General features: G+C 39.8%; 1 protein-coding gene across 2 annotated transcripts in view; it reads right to left on the reverse strand.

Annotated features, from left to right (window-relative positions):
• RUNX1T1 (RUNX1 partner transcriptional co-repressor 1) overlaps positions 1-22,409 on the reverse strand; it is a 115,100-nt gene that overhangs the window by 87,526 nt on the left and 5,165 nt on the right. Inside the window, exon 2 of one of the 2 annotated variants that reach the window (XM_053944254.1) lies at positions 7,594-7,766. The exons of the other annotated variant lie outside the window; for it this stretch is intronic. Within the exon in view, the coding sequence (XP_053800229.1) occupies positions 7,594-7,681 (88 nt within the window). The 5' untranslated portion in view covers positions 7,682-7,766. The remainder of the gene's footprint in view (positions 1-7,593; positions 7,767-22,409) is intronic. 2 annotated transcript variants of the gene reach the window in all.

The following is a 22,409-nucleotide window of genomic DNA, read 5'->3' on the forward strand; positions in this document are numbered from 1 at the left end:
CAAGTATTTTCTGTTTCCCTGACGAATTAGGAGGTCTAATGGAACAGAGGCAGGGGGGCAGATTTTTACATGAAGAGAACCAAGTCCAAACAGAACAGTGGTTCCTTTATGGATGTGTTTTCTCACAGTTATAACAGGACAACCCACTGGCAGACTTTGTAATTGTTAAAATGCCAGGCAGTATTACCAAATGAACTGCTCTAATGCAGTTCAGCATCTGGAAACAAAGCAGAATCAGTACACAGACTCATTCAACTCTTGATGTTAGAAAAACATTATCATTTGTAAGTGACAAAAAGAAGGTGCTGATTTTAGTCAAATCTTTTTCTTTCCATTGTTTCCTTAGTTATACCTTCCATCATTTTTCTCTCACTTTTCCAATCACTTTCCTCTGTTTTCTCTATGGCATCACATCTACTCCTAAATTCATGCCTCTGGGACCACCTTCTCACTCTGTTACACATCTCTCTTCTCCAACCTACTACATGACCTGCCTCTGCTCCAGCTGCCTCGGACAGTTATCCTCTCCCACCTCCACTAACCTTGACAGCAAAAAGAAGTTCCAGAATTCCAAGGTGTGAGTACTAACATAAAATATTACCCACAATTAGCACATAAATTGAATAGCAACAACCAGCAGTATAACACTGAGGGAAAAACACCGTGCCAGTTATGTTTCCATTACAAAACTAAGCCAGAATGATATTCACTTAAAGTGCTATTGAAGGAGCACATCAAGCTCCCTGGAAGCACCATGTGTTGTCCTAATGTCTGTGCTTTTAGTCTGACCCAGATGAATCCCATCATACCTAAATAAAATTAAAATACAAAATCTTTGTTTCTTTAGGAACTGGGAGGAGCCTTGAGGAACACAGGCCTCTAAATATATTTTCATTTTATCTAATTGTGTTGTACTCCACATGGTGCTTCATTGTAGCCATTCAGAAGAGAAGCAGAAAAATACAGAGGTGATTATGAAGTGGAATTTCATACCAAGAGCAAATTATACCACTTTATACTAGGAGAATATCTCCAAAGAGAAGCAGTAAATGTTTGGGCACAATGCAAAGTGCCAGTTTTAATAAAGCCCAAACCATCTTGGGAACTATTATCTGCAAGAACTTTCCTTAAGCAAGATTATCACAGCAGAGGCTTTTGGAGATGGCCAAGATAAATATTTTTTCAAAGAGAATGCTGATTTAGAACCATTATCACCAAGGAATTTTTGAGTGGCAACCCTGGTGTAAATGCTACCATTTGTTATTTGTTATTTTCAAAGAGGCTCTAGACACCCAATGGGTAGGAGGAAAGACAATGTGATGGTTGTTGTCACCACACATCCATGGAGAACTTTTCAATTGATGGACTGCTGGTTGAGGCAGGCAATAGTTGGCTAGAGGTCATGGACAGTTCATTGGATTATGAACTCTGCAAAAAAAAAATAAAGGCAACTAAAACACTGTAAAAGACAGACACAACTTAGAGGACGTGCAAAGGTTTAGCTAACAGACAGTGCTTTCATAGAGACACATAATTTCCCTCACATGTACAAACCCTGTACATCTGTCATGTTCCATTCAGGAACATGAGACTGACCGCAATGCATAAACCATCTTTTTTTTCATCCTACAAATACAAGCAATGCTTATTTAAATGATGGCTTCTTTACAATATGATAGAACAGACATTTAAAACTACATGTCTAAGTAATCCACTTTTACTTAAAGGCACCTTTACACCAGCGTAACCTAGGGATTTTGTACTGAAGGGCCTGATTCTAAAGGTGAAGGACTATTGTACAAATTTAAGAGTTCATTAGATCACAATTATCAATCTGGTAACACTGTTACAGCTCTTTTGTTACACCATCCCCTGAAAATGCTTTTCAGATGGGGGATTAGATGGGCACAATAGATGACAATGACTCTTTGGTCCACCTGCCCTGTAGCTGACTCCTGTCTGTGACTGCACATGCACACTGATGGTTACCTCCCTCAATCAATAGTCCCCAAAATCCTTACCTGCAATGTTTGCATGCAAGAAGAAAAGTATGCCCTTACATCTGTATTACAAATTTCCAATTAAATATTAGCAGGGAAAATCTAACTAACTGCTCAACAGATTTCAATCTCACCTACGAAGCACCCAAAATCTCTAGCACATTAATATGTATGCTGAGCCTGTGGGCATAACTCTACAGACTGGACTGAAAGGAAATGAAACCTTAGTTAATTTTCAGCTCTTCTTGTCTCCTCCTGCAACCACAAATATCCTTCTTGGACCAGCTTCTGCCCACAAAAATAAGAGGCAATAGTCACATGCTGCACTTGGTTCTACTAGAAGCCCTTATTAATTATGTTCCCTCCCTCTACTACTTGTGATTTTAAGTGATTTTAAGTTCTACCAGTACAACTATTAATACCAATATGTTATAAATTCAAGTATTGAAATTGTACAAATAAATGTAATATTCTTCACTTATCATTCAAACAAGAAGCCGTATTTTAATTCTTCACACACACACATTAAAACAAAGTAAAACAAAAACAAACTAACAAACTAACAAAACCAGACAAAAACCAAACCAAAACAAAAACAAAATAAACAAACAAACAAGACCAAAAACAACCAAACACCTATTCAAGCCTTTTGCCCATGTAAACATACAGTATCTTTCAGCTATAGGGAGGAGCTTTATATCCTAATGAAACACTATCCATCTATGGGCCCAAACCTGAACGCTGCCTGTGACCTCAACAAACAGCACCTATGCGGAGCAAGAGTTGTAACTGACCCTATTCCAACACTTTAAAATTGAACACCAAACTGGACATCTAAGAAAATCACATGGATAATGAGAATGGAAGCACTGATAGCTGCCATTATTGTTTTAATGGACCAGAAACAAACACTAGCTTGGTTTGAATCCAGGGGACAAAGAAAAATAATTCTGCCAAGCATGCTTAAAATGACAAACTTAATATGCCAAGCATGATGATTATATGAGAACTATAAAAAAATACCACTTTCAAAACTTTAATTGTTGCACAGAACAAAATTCACCTCAAGTAATTTGCTTCTCAGAAGATTTGATTTCTGAAAATAAGAGGTCAAGCAAGAGACGAAAGAATCAAATAGAAGAAAAAGGACACAAATTCAGAAGAAAAAGGGTTAATGTTTTGTTTCAGTCAGTGTATACCAATGCCAGAATTACAAGGGAAAGACTAAAAAGAGCCAATTTTTTTCTTTATTATTATTATTATTCTTTAAAAGAAAAAAATCATGCCTATCTGTCACAGGGTTGTCCGGGCTGGAAGAACCGGCAGGAACCTCAAATTCCTGACCAAACCCTCTTCCACACAATGCCTCCTGAATGGAAGGAACCGAGGCCCGGCAGAGATAGCCCCCTGTCAGGAACCAGCCCTGACGTTTGCGGACAGACGGGGCTGGCCTCGCAGGATGTCAGAGCAGCAAACTGCTGATCGAGATACTGGGTTTTCACACACTCCCAGCCTGGATGTTTTGCTCTTCAGGTAATTAAACAAGGAAACGGGGCTGGTGTGTACGAGTCTGACCCCTGTGCCGCGGCTCCGCGGTTCTGCACATCAACTTCCGCACCAGCGCCCCAAGCACCCGGCAGAGCCTTCTACTGCTGCTCTCCCGACACCAGGCTCTGAAACAAATCCTCCTGGAAATCTCTGCTGCTATCCCCTCCCTCCCCCACCCCCAGTTTATGAAGGGCTAAATTATTTGTTCTGTTCCACACACCTTGATTTCTCATTTAAAAAGGAGGAAAAAAATGAAAGAAATGGATACTTGGGTGTAGCTGTTCTTTATCCAGTCATTCAAAATATTAAATTTATTTGTGGGAAGGGGTGAACAGACCAAAAGATGAAGCAAGGGATTCCCAAATTAATGTTTAGTTTAAGGTTATTACTCAAAAAGATCCTGAAACATATTGCCAATTTGTCCAGCCAACAGCCAGACATTCACTTATTTAGAAATAAAATTATTCTGATTTAAGCATTATTGAAGAGTCTTTGTCTTACAAGAGGACATGAATCATAGACCTAGCCATTAGAAAAATAGACCAGTGTTTTCTCTCTCTTTTCCCCCACATTTCAAAAATGGGAAAGGGCAGGTGTTACCACCTATACTTGGCAGAAAACCCTACACAGGGCTGCTCTGTGACTGACCTAGTTTCTACACTCTTAAAAGGCTATTTAAACAAAAATTATTTTAAAAAAAGGTAATACATTCCTACTTCTTTCTCAAAAATCCACAGAATAGAATATTGGCTGAAAAGAGAAGAACCCAGAAGAAAGAGAAGTACAAAAGCATGCCTGCTTGTCTGTGTTCAACACAAAGAACATTAAATGAAAACAACTGGCACACTGCCAAATTCCTATACAGGCAAAGAGATTCAAATAAATTGATTTCACGCATCACACTGACCTGGGATCAGTGAGCAGTGGTACAATACACTTGCTGCTCCATGTGGGGCAAAGCCCATTAACGTTAGCAGAGACACATTACATTGAGGGGGAGCAGGGAGGGGGGGCACAGAGAGGGAACCCAAACTCTGCAAATTCAGGGGAAAAAAATCACTTTGAAAAAGGAACTTGAACTGGAGCACTTGGTTTCAGTTTACTAATAAATATATCATATTGCAAGAGCTTGTCCTCTGCTCACCTCAAAGGTTTCAAAGACCATATTTTCAAATTAAAATAAATACTAATGTCAAACACACACATTGCACTTACATTCTACTTTTAACACAGTTGTTCTCAAACTCACTTATTCTCTGTAAATTTCCTGCCTTCCCCATCCGCTAGCGTTTTATATAGATTATGGGTTATTTTCTTTGTACTTCAAAAGCTGGATTATTGCCCAGGCTATTCTTACTGGCTCAGAAAGCAAGCTGGAGAAATCAGCCATGCTCTCAACTGGCCCAAATCAACCTGACCTAGAGAGAAAAATGCTTTATTTGCAAGGTAGCAGTGAGCAGGGCACCAGTGTCCTTTGCAGGTCACCCATACATGCCCCACATACCAGGGAGGTGTCTCCAAAGCAGTATTTCAAATTTCACTTTCTTACTAATGTGAAGTAACCCATGTTTGCTATGGAGTCTCTCCTTGTCATCCTGGCTTTGTTTTTCATTAAGCTCTCTCACACTCCAATCAAGAGCAATGCCAGCAAGCCACAGGTGTGCACCACATGAACAGATGAAATTCTGATTGGAAGTAAAATTCACTGACTATAATACAGTTGCATACTCTTTTGCATCTGTGGTATCTTTGAAAGGGACTTTATTATTTTCACTGTACTCCTTACGATACATTGGTAAGAAAACAGCTCTTTTGGAGACAAAAAAGAAAGCTAAGAGAAGATGACTTTGCAATGGCAAAACAAAAATGAGGATGCTTGAAAGGGGTCATATCAGCAGAAGTAGTCATTGCTACAAGAGGCCATTGCTTCAAGGAAGTAATAAACTCAAAACACCTTGTTTTTTTCCTTTTACTCCATTTAGGCTCCAAATAGCAAGTCAAATCTTCTTGGGCACAGCAAAGTCCATATTAAGTTAAGCTCAAACAGTGTTGACTTCATCTCTTAATTACTCACTGAAATTTGAAACAAAAAAAACATTGAAAATGTGGAGCTTCTTGGCCATTTAAGACTAAAAATTTTGAGCATGTCACAAATACATCCAGATATAGGCACCTTACCCAGTCACTTCAATTCAAGTAAATGTCAAAATGGGAATGGCCAAAGATTTAAGAACTGTTAACCACCACTGATTACTCTCTAAGAGCTAAAAAGCAGTTTTGAATTCTTCATTACCACGGTGAAAGCTATACAATATTGTTAACTCTGTAAGAGGTGTCACAGAGAGATGTGTTTATTTAAGTATAAGGCTACAACTGATAGAACTGCACAGGGAAGGGAATCATGCAGTATACAGCAACTTCACCATGGCAGAGATGTGCCTGCACCCAGACAATACAGACAGCACAACCTGCACAACACTGAACAGGAGGGATAAGGTGCTGTTCCCTCCCTTTTTTGAATACTTCAGCAACCATCCGATCAGTTGGACTTTAGAGATGAAGTGAATTTTAGTCATATTAATTCCCTTTCTTTAAATTAACGGTATTAGAAAACAAGCCTTTCTTCCAAGTTGTAGGAAATTTCCATTATCTTGCACGTGCTCTGACAGCAATAAACCACAATAAACTTCCCATTAGTATGCCAGCACTGCATGCTTCAGGCATGACAACTTTACTTTTACATTTATTTATTTTTTAAATCCTTTATGAAGACCCATATGGCAAAAGAAACCAACCAACAGCCACCTGTACAGGGTACATTTGCACTTTAAAAAACAGGACTGTAGATAGTGTAAAGAGGAGAAATTAGTCAGAAGCTATATACTGCTAAATAAGCAGAATCAAACACACAAAGAAACTCTGCTAAGATCATTCATTCTCTTCCAGTGCTGCTTGAGTACATGAAGCTCCCACAAAAGCATTTATTTGTTTTCAATTGAGCTAGGAACTCAAGTTAGAATGCAACTTCATTTTTATTAGGATTTAATTTTTTAAAAGTATGTTCATCCTCATGCACAAAACCTCAGGCCTAGCCCTTGCCACAAGGTGATGCACAGAGGCTCCCACTGGCTCTTTCAGCTGTTCTCCATCTCTCCACACCCCACAGGCAGAGCAACATGGGCCACGGTGTCTCAGGTAGGAAAACAAGTAATATGATCAAGGCTGAGTTACCTTTAAAACTATCCAGGGCAAAGCCAAGAGTATTCAAGACACCATTCATCTTATTTTGTTACCATACTCCATCAAAGTTATGTCGGGCAATATGGTCCAACACTGAGAAAGAAAATTATCCAAGTGTTGGAAAGCTCTTAAAATCAGTTTAGCAGTTTCTTGCCATCCAGACACACACCACTTTAGAAGAAAAAATGTAGTTACAGTAAAGACAGGAATGACTTTCATAGGTTATCTAGAAATTTTGTCCAGCAATAGCAGATTTACTTTTCTAGTACGGTAAAAATCTTTGTGCACAAGAAGCAGAAATATCCATTCTCATTATCGTCTCAATCAAATTTATCACAGATTCCCAGTTTGATGCAACGAGTTTACCAGAGGATTCCACTAAATTACAAACAACCATTTTGCCAATGTGATTACAACTGTCTCTTAACATGGTTGCAAATACTATTCCAATTCACAGTTCAGAAAACTGAACGCCACTATTTCCACAACCCAGCCAAGTAATATTGACATGACATATAAAGAGCAACTATGTCATTAAAAACATAAAAAGAACCCCAGAGTTAAAAAATTCACATATATTTTACAAAAGTCATGACTGATGTATTTTATTAGCATTGCACTACTCTTTCTCACTTGTATTAAACAGGGACAGCACCTTCATTGATTTAGGCAGATTCTTTGGAGCTAAAGGGAAAGATTACTTTTTAAATTATAGTTTACAAGGCAAGGTACAGTCATTATATACACACAAATAACTTCTAAGAGGTATTCACATTATAAAATCAAATATTTTTCTGTTCCTTACCTTGACAAAATTCAAAGTTCCCTTTTTTCCGGCAGTCACCTATCACTAAACTCAGTGCTCTCCAAGTGTTTCTTTTGACAGATATCATTCTCCACCAATCGCTCTGCTAATTTCCTCTTTCCTTTTCTGACTGGGACAGATATTATGTTCACCAGCCCAGAGATCAATCTTTTCTATTGACAACAACAAATGGGAAAAAAAAAAAAAAAAAGCATATATCACAGCCAGTTTGAAGCACCACACCCCTTCATTTACATGACAATAGAAGTCTTAAATAAAAAGGAAATACAGAAACATTATTCTAAACCAAGTAACCACATTTTCTTTACTAATATAAGGTAGTACTTTAAAACTGTATTAATTCTTCAACAAAGGTTGTTTCATAATTTGCTCAGTTAAAACAGCTGACATATAGAAGGCAACATATTAAGGGCAGCCTATATTCTACACATTAGTTAATTCTGTAAAAATGCTTGAGTTTAAATACATTCACATAATATATTACATACTTTACCTGGTTCAACAGAAGCTCTAGAGAACCATTTTTTAAACAAAAATGTTTACTAAAAATAGAGATCTTCCAATTTACACATCACTATAATAAATTGGATTTGTAAGTCGTAACAGCAAACACGTTTAAAGAAAGGCAGATCAAAAAGCTATTGATATATTTACAAATCATCTTCCCACTTTCGAAAAGGCAATTTCCCTCCCACTCCAACACCTTAAAAACCTGTTTGTTTGGGTTACACAAATACTCTGTGCCATTTGTATATGTCTGTATCACAGTGTTGTCAGTTTTTCCAAGGCATTAATATGCTTTTCAGGGGTTCATAATTATGTCAAGACAAAGTTTTTCACAGCCAAGCACACACAGTTACGTACATTCTTCAATCTGCAATAACTGTTCAAGTATTTGGGGACATCAAGTTAAGCATGCACAAGGACCCGGCCGCAGCTCATGCATCTAACCCAGAATCCAGCCCCAACCCTCTCCTGGACTGGATCTTTCTGCAAAAAAAATTAATTGCCCAAGGGCATTTGCAAAAGATCACATTTTTGTTTGTGCTAGAAATTGCAATCTTTCCCACAAACAAGCACCCTTCTCAAATCAAAACAAACCTTCCCAAGTTAAGGTTACAGAACAAAGGAGTTCACCAAAGTCCTTTCTTTCTTTCCAGCTGTCGTGGTTGGACATTTCCCCACAGTCTTGAGACAAGCCAAAATTCCACTGATTTCAGTGAAAACAAGTGGTAAGGACTGCAGGACTCTACCCAGAATTTGGCAACTGTGGGGCTCTCAAAGTGACATAACTGCCTCTGGCATTTGGAAAATAACCTCCAAAATGTGGTTAGGACTCCACAACTTGGGTACAATAACTATTTTAATTAAATTATTTTTATTTTTTATATAATTCTCTAGTTGTCACAATGTTCTTACATAGGCAATAAATTTACCTCTCAGTTGTGTCCCTAGCATGAATTGTGTACTTTTCAATTGCCCAGACTTTTGCATAACAGTTTAAATTTCCATAAATGCATACAGCATTCTCTGAATTGCTGTTATTGTTCGATCTGATTTTTAGGGTCATAAACCCATAAATCCTACCAAAACTGAAATATTCTCCGCTGACCAAGTGGCCCTATTCATTTCACTGAGATCATTTAAACATTAAGTTTTCTACCAAGTGGCAATAGCACAATCTGGCTGAAATACTGTCTTATAGTGGAATACATAATATTTTGAATTCAGAGTTGCACATCTGTAAAGATATATTCATGTTTTAATAACCATTTCTAATTTGGCCACTAGAAATAATTATGGTCAAATATGTTAAACTATGTAATATATAAAAATTCAATATTTCTGTCAATTAGCATACTCATTTTCCATAGCTGGTAGAAGATTTTAAATATCTTAGTGTAAAAAAGTTCTTATTAAAAAAAAAGAAAATCTGTCATCCGCTTTACGATGAAGACATCACTTAAATTTGCTACTCTTCGTTTCAGGCCCCTGTTCGTTTTTTCTATTTGCCACATTTTCCAAAGTGATGGATGCATTTTGCTATTCTACACTAATCTTCTTCTTTAAAAGTATTTTTGCTTCCAGAATTGTAAACTGCTGCTGTTGTTCGAATGTACATGCAAAACTGTCTAATGTCTGAACTTCAGTGAAACCAGAATGCCTCAAACAATTTGTAGTCTTACATGAGTGTTATAAAAAAGGATCAACATGTTGTATTACCATGGAAATTTTGAAAAACATACTTTCCCAAACAAATATTACTTTTTCTCAATGGTATGAAGTAATGAAAACCACATGTGTAAATCTGCAATCCGTGCAGTAGTTCAAGCTGCAGCTAATAGAAAATACAGAGAGTGAACTCTGCCATATAAAGGATTCTTGTTACAGAAATATAATGTGAAAACCAGATGCAGACAGAAAACCTTAATCACAGATGGGAATGTAATCACTGGCATACAGAATACTTTTTTGATCAATCTCAACCATATGAGAAATGTATTTATTTTCTAAGGAATGCAATAACTCTAGAGAGTCTTCTATTTGAATTCAGTTAACCTCATATTCAGAGTGCTTTTATCTATTATGTGTAGAGAAGGGGGATATAACCTGAGCCAAGACTTTTAGAAGAGCCATTGGCCCTGGCAAATCATTCTTGTATCAGCTTATCTTTCAAGGAATTAATAGGATGTAAAGACTACAAATATCAGGATCAGCCTCAAATGAAACCAACCATTATTGTACTTCCTAGTTACTACCAGAAATCCCTTCATCACCTAAGCACTTCCCCAGTCAAATTTTCCCTTTAACATGCCGTTCTTCAGAAATATAATGCTAAGAGCAAGCACACTGTCGCATTCAAGTTCTGTGAATCAGAACTGAAGTCCCACAGCAAAGAATCTCTCTCTATAAAAGCTGAAGAGTCATCAGTTCAAAAACAAGTTTACCTGGGGCTTCCTTCTAACTGCTGAAAGTCCCCCCACCCACACAGCTCCCGGGGGTTAGCACGAAACAAAGGAGCACAGCACAGGGCAGCTATCCAGCTACATCAAGTGTCTAAACTGCTGACTGCCTTTACCAACTCTACCCATGCAGGACCAAGGTAACTCCTGACAGTTTTCACTACTTACTTACATTACTATTCAGTAGTAGCAAATGCATCATGTAAAATAGAGACTGATACCTCAAACTGCAATATATATTAAAATTTTAAAAAATAACCACAACCAAAACCAAAAACCACAACTTGCACTAGGAAATAAAACTTAAGAAACAAAAGGCATTCAGAAATGAGGCCTCCAGGATCTTGGGTACCAGCAGTGGCAGTTCTACTTCCTGGCAGCCCCCGATCCCTGCTGCACCCACCTCCTGGATGTACCCAGTCTACCCAAGAATACACAGCACTGCCTGACTGTCACAGTTCACAACTGAGATTATCAAGGTAATCTAAAGTTGGTATAAATTTATTTTAGGAGTATAATTAAGTAACACAAACCACCAGGGCAGAGAGGGGATGACAGAAACCCTTTGACAGGCACAGTGTAGACAGATTCTCCTTCTCTGTTATAGCCTGTAAGTCCATTTGCCATCATCTCATCAGACTAACTCAGCCGAAGCTCCTGTAAAGATGCTTTCTTAATTGAATGTCTGTAATGCTAGGTGAATTTTGAAGTCTGCTACTTGTTTTTCTCCTCCCATGTTAACAACTACCAAATCATTTGATAAAAAACTTTGATTCCACCACAGCAACAAAACAGTTTTTAAAGCATCTTGTCTCTTCTGAGACTTAGCTTTAAATTTCTGAGACTGCAGCATTAATAGATATCGCAGAAGTCAACATTTAACACTAAAGTAATATGAGATGGATATGCTTGTCTTATTTCTAAGCAAGCATGCCTAGATTAATAATAAACTTTGGCCAGATACATATTTTCATTTGCATGTTTTTCATATAGCATCATCATGTGTGTGTGTAGAGTGCTAAAAATGGAATGAAATCTTCCAGCTGAAAACAGTTCCACGTGACAAAACAGAGAGGGATCCTGAAAACTCCTGCTTCATGTCATGTGCAAGTGTGTGTGCCTGTGTCTTTTTTTTTCCTCTCATCTAATTTCATCTGCGAGAGACTGTCCCTAGAGGACAAGACAAGAGAAAACCAATTATATCCAGCGGTTGGTTTCTCCAAAATGAAGGCATCTGTTCCATGCCAACGACTTCCACACGGAAGAAAAACAGAACTTTGAAGGCATCTGCGTTCATGGTTGACAGTTGCAGATCTTAGGGTCTACTGTAATTGCCCAGCTGCAAACATGATTTGGTTGCTGCTGTTGTCAGCTGATCTCCTTGCACTGAAAAGAAGGGAGCTTAAATAGCAAATAGCTGGATAAAAATCAGATATTTTTCCACAATACTGACACCTTTTCCCTTCTGAAGGAGGTATTTTTCCTGGTACAATGGGTTTGATGGAAGTAAATTGCAAAATGGTTCTTAAACTAACATTTTACAAAATATTCTATTTTAAAATGCTATTCTTTAAATAATGTACCAGTCCAAGCACAATGTGTTCATTATCTGCTAGCATTTCAGGATGGTATTTTCTAAGAGTGATTCAGAAACCAGTGTGATTCACCAACCACATAATCCTCAGCCCACCTTATTTAGCCAAGTAGTCTCAGTAATATCAAGAGTACACCTTAGCAGAAGCTCAGAGTTTTCACCCCAAATGCATACGGCAGATTAATAACTAGTATATTTATTACTCAACTCACATCACTTCCAAGGTGAGTGAATACTTTCCAAAAGACACTTTATAGAAACATTACTGGTAATTCAAAATCTGGTTTACAGCACTGGGTGCCACATTTGCAGTGAGATAGTCAGCAATGCTGTGCACCTTCACTGCTAAAAAAATCAAGCAAGCTGTTAACAAGAAGCTCACATAAAGTAGCAAAACCCCAACTGATTTTCCAAAGCACAAGACTGAGTGTCATTTAGAGATCCATGACTACTGATGGTGCAGTAGCAACAAAGACAATTAAAACCGGTCTAAGCAGAAAATACACTGACATTCTCGATCCTCAATTCACCAGATAAAAGTGGATCATAGTTTCCAGAAATATTTCATGCACCTCTTGAGTTTTTGTACTTTGCTTACCTAGGACTTTTTATGAATATCTTGAAAGAAGGAAAACAGCGTATGATAAGGAAATACTTTTAATAGAATTATTTGTTATTCTGCTGGATTCCAGCTGCAATCCCAAACATCCTCTGCAGCAACAGCATTCTGCCCTCCCAACCAGGTAGCCACTCAGCTTAAAAAGGACAGTAAGAATTCCCAGACAGTCTCCTTTGCTTGGCACATACCTCAAATTATGAATGCCTGAAGTAGTGAACCTGGGGGGACACAGTAGGCCTGACACTTCCTGACCACTTCTAACTTCCCTCCAGGAAGGACAAGAGTTGGGAGTGAGGACAATTAACAGAGCCACCTGTTTCCTGTGACCTCCTAAGGGGCAGACATGGCCACTGATGACTTGCTCTGGCAATGTCACTGAGGTCCTGCCCATCCTTCTCTTCCCAGAGAAGCCATGGAATGATAAAAACAATAGTGGCCAATAATAGCTCTGTAAGAGAGAGTGAAATTTAGGCCTGGACTTAAAAACAAATGAACAAACAAACAAAAAATTAACATCAGAAGCTCCCCAGGTGAAGAGCGTGGGACTAATAAATCCCAGAATGTGGAAGGAAAATTATACATTGATTCCTCCCCTTCTAACTACTGTAGCTGGTATTTACTGTAGCTGTGAACTCCTCTGGAAGAAGTCAGGAGCAGGCAGCTGGCTTAAACACAATTTAAAACAGATCTTGGGATACACAAGTTGAGAATCCTGGCCCAATTGACTCAATAGGAATCTGCAGGCATTATTATGGAAAGAATAGGCTTTTTCTCTCCTTTATATGGAAGTCTTGTCAGGTAAGTCTGTGATTTACAACTCAAAAAGAATGCCCTTGCTTTACACTGAGACCTGAGCTAGTCCATTTTATTAGGGAGAGATCTAGATCTAAGTCTGAGAACCAATCTAAAAAAAGTATTCTCAAGATCAAGGAGGTGAGATGGGAGCACAGAAAGCCTGAAGACTCAGCTCCTCAGACTGGCATTTTAACTAAAGAAACAATGTCTTTCAGTGAGAACTAGGTATGGGAGTACCACGTAAGATCTGAGCTCCAGTATTTAATTCAATGTTTACAAGCTCTGCTGATCCTTGGAGTTGCATTAATTTATCATAGTGCACATGAAATGTGTACAACATTCAGAAACTACCTTGGGCTATTCAGTTCAGTAGGATGTTTTCCTTATCCACCTGTAGCATACAGGTTGCAGCCTGCTTTTCCAGCATTAAGTGGTTTGCCATCAAGCTTTAAAATAATAAATAGTAGTGTCATGAAATAGGTTTTGCTTAATGGTTCCTGGAACTCAGTGACTTCACTCACTAAAACACTTCCTATAACATTACCCTTAAATACTTCTAGCAATGTCACCATTAAAATAAAATAAAAAATCATCCTGGCAGTACCATCCAGTGACAGCACACCCATAGGTGCCATTATTCCCACATCTGTTGGCAGCTTTTTCTGGCACCATTGTGCTTTAATGGCTCTGGCAACAAACCCCACCTGGATTTCACTGGAAGCACTCCTTTGGAGCACTCTTCCCAAATATCCTTTGCATCATTCTGTCTCCTCTGTTGCACCCTAATCATCCCATTTTCTGGCAATAGCCTCACCCTCTCACTGTCAAAGCCTGAGCTGGTCTTGAGGAGTTCTCTTTCTGAACTTCTCCAATGCATGTGTGATTCAATGTTAGGATGAATTTTCCAAGAGGATATCAGGCCAATATCTTAGCTGCACAGGATGGATGTTCACTTACATCCCATGTAATAAAAATTCTTTTTATTACATCCCAGCAGCACAACAAGACCAAATCAATGGGACAGTAAAGCACAGGCACAAAACCCATATAATCTGATGCTTCATCAGAGAGTTTGTTAAACCTTGTGACTCCCAGAAAGTACACACAGCCTTAGTCAACAAACCACACAACTTGTCATGGTAACATGCAGAACCAACATTCTGATACTGTCATTACCGAAGTAAAAGAAGCAAAAGCCAGAAAAGGTATTCTGAAAAATAAGCAGCTTTGTGGAAAAAGTGGTGACTTTTTTGGGAGCTAAATTGTTTTTTGTTTTTTGTTTTTTTTCCCAAGGTATTTAAAATGACACCTGGGCCACAACCAAAAGGGGCTCCTGTGGGGTCACCATCAGAAATCAAAAAATGTAGACAGCAGATCTCCAAATAAAAGACACCACAAAAGAAAAAAGTTAGTGGTAATGCCTACTACTTATGTAAACTGCATATTAACACCCAACATGGCAGACTTACAGAAGCCTCCTAGAGCTCCAAAAGTAACTACAGCCTGGTACAATTTCTAATGGTCATACAACCATCACCACAGATGCTTGTCTGAATTCCTGGGCTTTACTCTCTGTAGCAACTTGGCTCGCCATAAATGATACCTATTTTATTACACACTGCTGCCAGCCACCATGCGCATATTAATTCCACTCCACTAGGTGGAGTCTTCTGTCTTTCCATACTGCAACCTAATTTCCAAAAGAACCTATTATCTATCCTCCATGAACTTTTCACATTTACTTTACTATAAGCACCAAAGTATACCTGTCTTCATAGACACAAAAATGGCAATGAATCAAATGCCTTCCAAAATTATTTTAAAAATCAATAGCTATCCCATGAGGATCCCAAATCAGCATGTTATAATATGGAATCATGCAGGAATATTGTTGCTGTACAGTTATATAAAACATAACTGTACTTTCAGAAACACTACATTCAATAAATAATACTGAGTATAAAAACATATTCCTTAAATAAGTCACCATATCACATATGCCCAAAAACTACATATAAACAAACCCAAGTTTCAGAACTTCTATTGAATTCTTTTTGTGTATTCTGAAATACTTTTGAGTACCTAGGATGCCTTCCCTTTCCAGGCATCCCAAAATAAGTTACAGAAAATGAGAGAGAACATTAAAGCATTCACATTTCCATTCACAACCAATGGAGTTAAATATGGTAACTATTCAACAGGAACAGCAAAACTGCATGCAGCATTTCTGGCAAAGATTAAGAAAACAGAATACTCCCATGAATGTGTTCAGAACACTTAGATAAGAAAATCTGGACACCCTGCATGCAGCTATAATCTTTCTTTTGGGGCTGGGCTCCACCCCGAGCCCTGTGCAAAGTACCAGAAAATCCAACAACCAAAGTAAAAAGCTCCTTGGTTTCAAAACTCTCAGGTAGGCAGTCTCTGCTCTCACACACTGCACCAGAGCGTTTGCTTGGCAGTATCTGCGAGCAGAAAGCCCCACTTAGGCACCGAGCACGAACACGACGCTCCCCAAGGCTCTCACATCCCCGGGTCAGCCGAGGTAGGGCCTCCTCAGCGCCGCTCCTGCTGTTGGCAGATATCACGAGCTATTTAAGGCTACAGACATTTTGCCCCAATCGGCCATGTTTTCTGTAATATTTACTTCTCGTACATATGTCTATAACTATGTATACATCCCACAGAAGGTGAGGTTTAACAGGGTTAGCTTTGTTGGGGAAAAGAAGGTTTGGAGGAAAGGAAACAACTTTCATGTTGAGAAGATTTGAATCTAGTGACTGTCACGGGGTGTAAACACTCTTCTGGAGAGGGAGGCTTTTTGTTATGTTTCAGGAGAGCACAGAGTTTTGGATAAAATCTGTATAAATAATTATTCCTCTGTCATTCAACATAAATTTATGCACATGTGTGCACACAGTTATGCTGGGGAATACAAACTATGGAGTAGACATGCCACAGACTTCTAGACAACCTACCACAAGCACGGATCTCACACAGAATCCATTCCATATTTAAATTTCAGTTTATTGAATTTTAATTATTTCTGATCTGTAGATCACTTTGAGGAAAATCCCCCAAGGTCAAAAGTGTATAAATCCAATTGCAAAACCAAACAGAAGCATCAGCAAGGCTCTTTCCCATGCAGACACCTACCAAAATACTAGTTCCTGACTACTAGATTAGATTAGAATTCAACAGCTAAAACCCATTCTAATATTAAAACCAGGTCATTCGCTACGTTGAAATAAAGCAATAAAAGCTCTCATTCTATTTCACACTTTTACTCACATTAAGTACATAGAGCTCCATCAATTTAAACATGAATTATCCATTCTTCATTTAGATCCTTATTTAAAAAATTAACAAACACATATCTTTTCCATTAAGTTATTGTCGGGTTTTTTTTGTTGGTGTTTTTTTTTTAAGAAGCATCAGTGTTATGTTTTCCAGAGATGCTTATGATAGAAAATGTATGCTCTACCAATACTATGCTTTCCAAGTCATAGAACCAACTTGGATTAACAGCTCCACAACCATGAATATTTTTGTATATATACAATCAAATATGACTCCAGCATTTATTTCATTTACCATGAGAAAAGTTACTCCAAAATCCCCATTAACTAAAATGTCCTTTATGATCCTAAACTTAAGATTTGCAGGTAAATCAGGAATGAAACAAGCCAAAGAATGTTGTGTAATATACTGAACATCCTTTACATTGCTCAAGGTCCTCAGTAGTAAGTAAAGCTGTATTGCTGCAACGGGGAAAGTGCCACATGTCATTTTAAGATACAATCATAATTTATTAATAAAATTATTTCGAAAGTACAAGTTAAATCCTTTTACCAACATAGTGACATTCAGCTACCCAGTGTCATTTTTCCAGTTCAAATAGATATGGTCCTAATTGCATAATGCCATTTTATCTGCTGAAGATAAAAGTGCCGATAAACAAAAATGCACATTAGGCAGGAGATTTTTCAGAATAGATTTTTTTTTTCAAATAACCCACTTGCATTAACAAAAGATTGCAATGGCTTCCAAATTATAGGGTGTTATTTTTAGTGGAAGTAGTTCAATATTCATATTGGAGCAGATGTAGCAGTTTAACAAAACAGCTCTTCAAATCCTGCACAAATTGAAAACAGGAAAACTGATTGCATTTTCTCTTATCACTTTCCTTTTCTGAATTGACACTTTTGGCCTTCTGAAAATTTACACATGGCTTTCATCTCAACAGCACCTGCTGATCAAACAGAAACCTAACATTTTCAGGAAAATGGTATAAAGGACTAGTTTTCTTTTTACCATCTTAAAGGGCATCGGCAGTCCACTTGATGGCAACAATTGCTGAGTAGATGGCACACAAAATACATTTTATATTTTCAGTCCACTTACTTTTAAAAATTAGTTAAATCATAACGACACTGCTGTATTTGCTCTTTGTCTGCTTTAAATTCATTTCAGTCTCTATCTCTGCATTACCCTGATGGGTTTCATTCTACAGTCAGCTAGATTTTAAAGATGATGTGAAAGCCTCTGAAATAATAAACACATTGCATGCTCTGCAGACAGAGGTCTTCTTTATATATGCATTTATATGCAATCATATAAACTGATATATACAATTATGCATTCATGTGCACATATTGCACAGACATTTCTTTTTATGGTGCTTATATAGCAAGGAAAAAAAGTGTGTATGTATATATATAGCTATACATATATGCATGTATGTTTCATTCTGCTATAGTCTCGCTGCATTGAATTCCCCAAGCACTGTCGTTTGAACATGTTGAGGGGAGAGAAACTCAAAGGGCATTTATTTATTTCAAAGTTGTTCTTTGTTTCCTTTGCAATCTTCAGACTGGGAGAAGGTCTAGTAGATGCTCTGGAACTTGAGCATCAAGACTGGGTTGAGAGGCTGCCATTGGTGAACATGGCGAGCATGCAAACAGCACAAACCAGAAATCCTTGGGCTCCTGCAAAAGTTAAAGGTATCAAGTCATGTATATAAAAAAATGACACATAAGTACCTTGTTATCCCGTCTGCTTCTGAGCCTGTAAACTCTGAAGCGCAGCAGCAGGTAACAAGGACCATCTTCCTTTGTACATAATTCTAGGTGTAATTAAAGATACTCCTGAAACCTGCTATGTGTCAGCTTCTTAACTGATAGAGCCCTTACCCCCCTGAAGTACTCTGCTGCCATCCATTACCATTCTGCTTCAGTGATAAGGTAACCTGAAGGCAGAGATGACATACAGTAATATATGTGCCACTCCAGACAGTTGGTTCATGAATTTCAGTGTTTCATCATGCTCACTGAGGCAATCGCAAACCTGAAATGTCAATATGTTCAGTCAATGGAAGTAAAATAATGGGGCTCTATTGTCTTACCCTATCGATCTGCTGCTGTCAACAAGAATACATGCCCCCCTGGCTTTAAACAAATTTTAATTAGGCTTTTAGTTACCAGATCATATCTATATATCTATCTGTGCAAACACTTGACAAAGTGAAACGGCAGAATAAATATTTCAAACTTTTAAATATAAAGGTAATTGTTTAAAGCCGTTTTCTAAAGCACCGTGTGTGCACACACTGTTGTGCATGAATTGAGCATGCAATTCATTTTAATCTGGAAGAGAACTTAAAAAGCACCACCAGAAGTCCATCCGAAACAACAAAAAAGAAAGAGCAAAGAGGCCACTTTTCCTGAAGGCCGGTGTCATCATCTGCGGGGATTTTGGAAGTTAGGAGCCTTCACTGAAACCACCCCAGGAGTGAGCGGTGGATGCCCGGGCATGGCAGGCTGGGGGCTGTCACAGGCCCTTCTGCCACCGCAGGCCATGGCTCCTCCACCCCGTCCCGCCAGACACCCAGACGTGGCACTCTCTGTTCCTCTGGGCTGTGTTTAAAGTGGGGTCCCTGAGTCACCACCTTTGTTCTGCGGCCACCTCCTCCCTCCCCGCGGCCAGTGCGGCAGGCGAGCCCCTCTCCGCTCCCCTCGGAGCTGCCCGGGGGCGGGGGGAGGCAGCACAACAAAAGGCAGATCCCGTCTCCCCGCCGGCTAATCTCCGTCCGTAAATCCCCCGCCCGCTCCGGAGGGAGATAATAAGCGGTTACATCTTCACTTCTCCCTGCGCCTATCGACTTGTGCAGCGCCGAGGGAACCAGAGCGGGCCGGGGCGGGCCAAGCCGGGCCGGGCGGTGTGAGGCGGCGAAGGGTGTCCCCCCGACCGCCTTCTCCGCCTCTCCCGCCCGCGGGTGGAGATTTTACCTTCCGGCGGCGGGAGGGACGAGGAGGCGCCGGCGCGGCCCGAGCTTTGTGCGCCTCACGCGCCTCGCGGCTTATCTGCGGCGCAAGGACGGAGCATCGCGGCTCCGCGGCCCCGGCGGCGCGGGGGGAGCGGCACGGCGGCGTGCATCGGGGCGATTACGGTATCAGCGCGGCCCAGATGGCGGCCGGAGGATGTGCGAGGCAGCGGGGCCGGAGCGGGGCTGGAGCCGGCCCGGGGTCCCCGGGGAGGCCGCGCCCGGCACGAGGAGAGGCGCCACCTCCGCGCCGCCCACCGGGGGAGAAGGCGGCAGTGCCCAGGTCTGCGTGTGGCTGCCCTCTGGCCGGCGTCCGGCCCGGCTCCGGCCCTGGAAATTGCCCAACACCTCTCCGGGATAAGGACTCTGCCAGGGGTCGCGCAGCGCTGGCTCCCCAAGGCTCCTCTGCCGGAGGTCGCCACCACCTCCTCTAAGGCGATCGTGCCTGTGACTGCCTCCAGCCCGGCTCTCATTTCACTGGCCATACCTACTGCTGCAGCCCGGCTCCCCTCACAGACCGTGCCTAATTCCCGCACGGAGCACGGCGGCCGCTGGCCCAGTACAGTCACAGACTCTACGCGCTCCCAGTTTGGCCAAGTCCCTACCTAATCCAGCCTGCTTATTGTCACCATTGGCATAAGAGCCTGAACCACTGCTGCTACAAAGCGGTGGCATCATTCACCGGAGAATGAACGATAAGGAAAAGTAGGTCCCTACACTTCACAACTCAGGTTCTGCGAAAACTGAGGGGCTGTTTTGTCGGGATTCATCCAAGAGCACAGGGTTAGCACGAGGCGTGGAAAGGGGAGACAGCAAAGTGGCCTGGCCTGCCTACCATAAGCACAGCCAGCCAGCAGAAAAGCTATGCCAGTACCAGGGACTCTATGCTCCCAGGTTTTAAAGTTTCTAAAATGTTTCTTCCTGGGAATCAACACTTATTAGGAAATGCATTTCCATTGCACGAAGGACGGAGGAGAAAAATGACAGAACGCTGAAGTGAGTGAGACTGGCATTGTTCAGTGCAAAACTCCTTCCAAAATCACTCGTCCAAGATAGCAGTTTATTCCACAAGAAAAGGAATAAAGGGAATTTGACACATAATACAAAGTGAAAACCAGAACCTAGATGGGGGAAGGGCATGTGTGTGAAAATCGTGTCACTGCAATGAATGTCAGATAAAAAAGGGGTCTGTCACAAATCCTCCACTAATCCAATAATGTGAAAACCTCTTGCTATCACTGAGACATAGCACAAGGTAATTTTTTTTTTTTCATAAACCACTCTATATGTTTAGCCTTGGAAAGACTGCAGTTGGCCAAATATTCCTATTGCAAAACCAGAACCTTGATTTTTCAGTGAAGGCAAACTGATTTTCACATGTCAAATTTACTATGCATTCCTCAGCCAGTATTTTTACCCTGAAGAAGGGCCACTTCTCCCTGAACTTCCTCCAGTTGTCAGTTGCGTGACAACCGTATTTGGAGGTAATCAGACAGGTCATATTACAAAAGTTAGTCAACTTGTTTGAAACCTTAGCTCCTAAACTTAATGGCATGTTCTACACATTTCTTCAGTGACTTATCAATTCATTCAACCTGCAAGGTAATACAGAGATTTCTTTCTGCATATATTATTTCAAACTATTACACACAAATTAGAGACTGCTCTTTTTTGGTATTTCTGTTACAGAGCTTTTCCCTGAACATATCATGCCATGATTTAGGAACTAATTTAGGATCGGCCAGATTCTCATCTTGCAGAGCCACCATGTGCATCTTATGTCTATGTTGACCATACTTTTATTACTCAAATCACAAAACTCAAAAAAAAAAAAAAAATCTAATCCAGGATCCTTCCTAATGTAAGCAGTTTGCTGTGAAAACACATTTAAAAATAAAACAATGTGCATTAATAAAATAAATACAATCAGAATACAAATGTATAACAGAAGTGGCGTTCCATAAGCACAGCTGTCTCAAAGTCCAAGCTGCAGGCTAGAAATCTTAATTTCAACTGACTCTCTTGTAATAATGGGTTACCTTCCTCTAAAGCGGAAAGTCCATGTGCCCCAGGCAGATAAGTTTTGAAGCATTAAAATAGATAAAAATCTAACATTTTCTTTCTTGCATTGAATATGTGAATTCTAGTGTGCTATAATGTGAGAATTCCAGCATATGACTATTATGGCATAATATCTCATAGCTCAGCTTGTCATTACCTCACTTGTAATTCTTATGTTAATTATGTTCATAATTACTATAAACAGATGTGGTAGAAATTCATGTGACCTTTTACTTCAGAATGCATTTCTCACTCTTTCCACTTTTTTTTAATAATATAGGTTAAATCAGAGGAAACTATTTCTGACACAGTCCACATGTATATGTGTACATACTTAACATGAAACCATTTCTGCCTCATATTTCAGGCAAAGGACCACCTACATGCCAGCACATTGACATGAAAGTGATGATAACTGATAAGTCTACCCTGAAACATATC

Source organism: Vidua chalybeata, chromosome 1, assembly GCF_026979565.1.
Source record: "Vidua chalybeata isolate OUT-0048 chromosome 1, bVidCha1 merged haplotype, whole genome shotgun sequence".
Taxonomy (NCBI): Eukaryota; Metazoa; Chordata; class Aves; order Passeriformes; family Viduidae; genus Vidua; species Vidua chalybeata.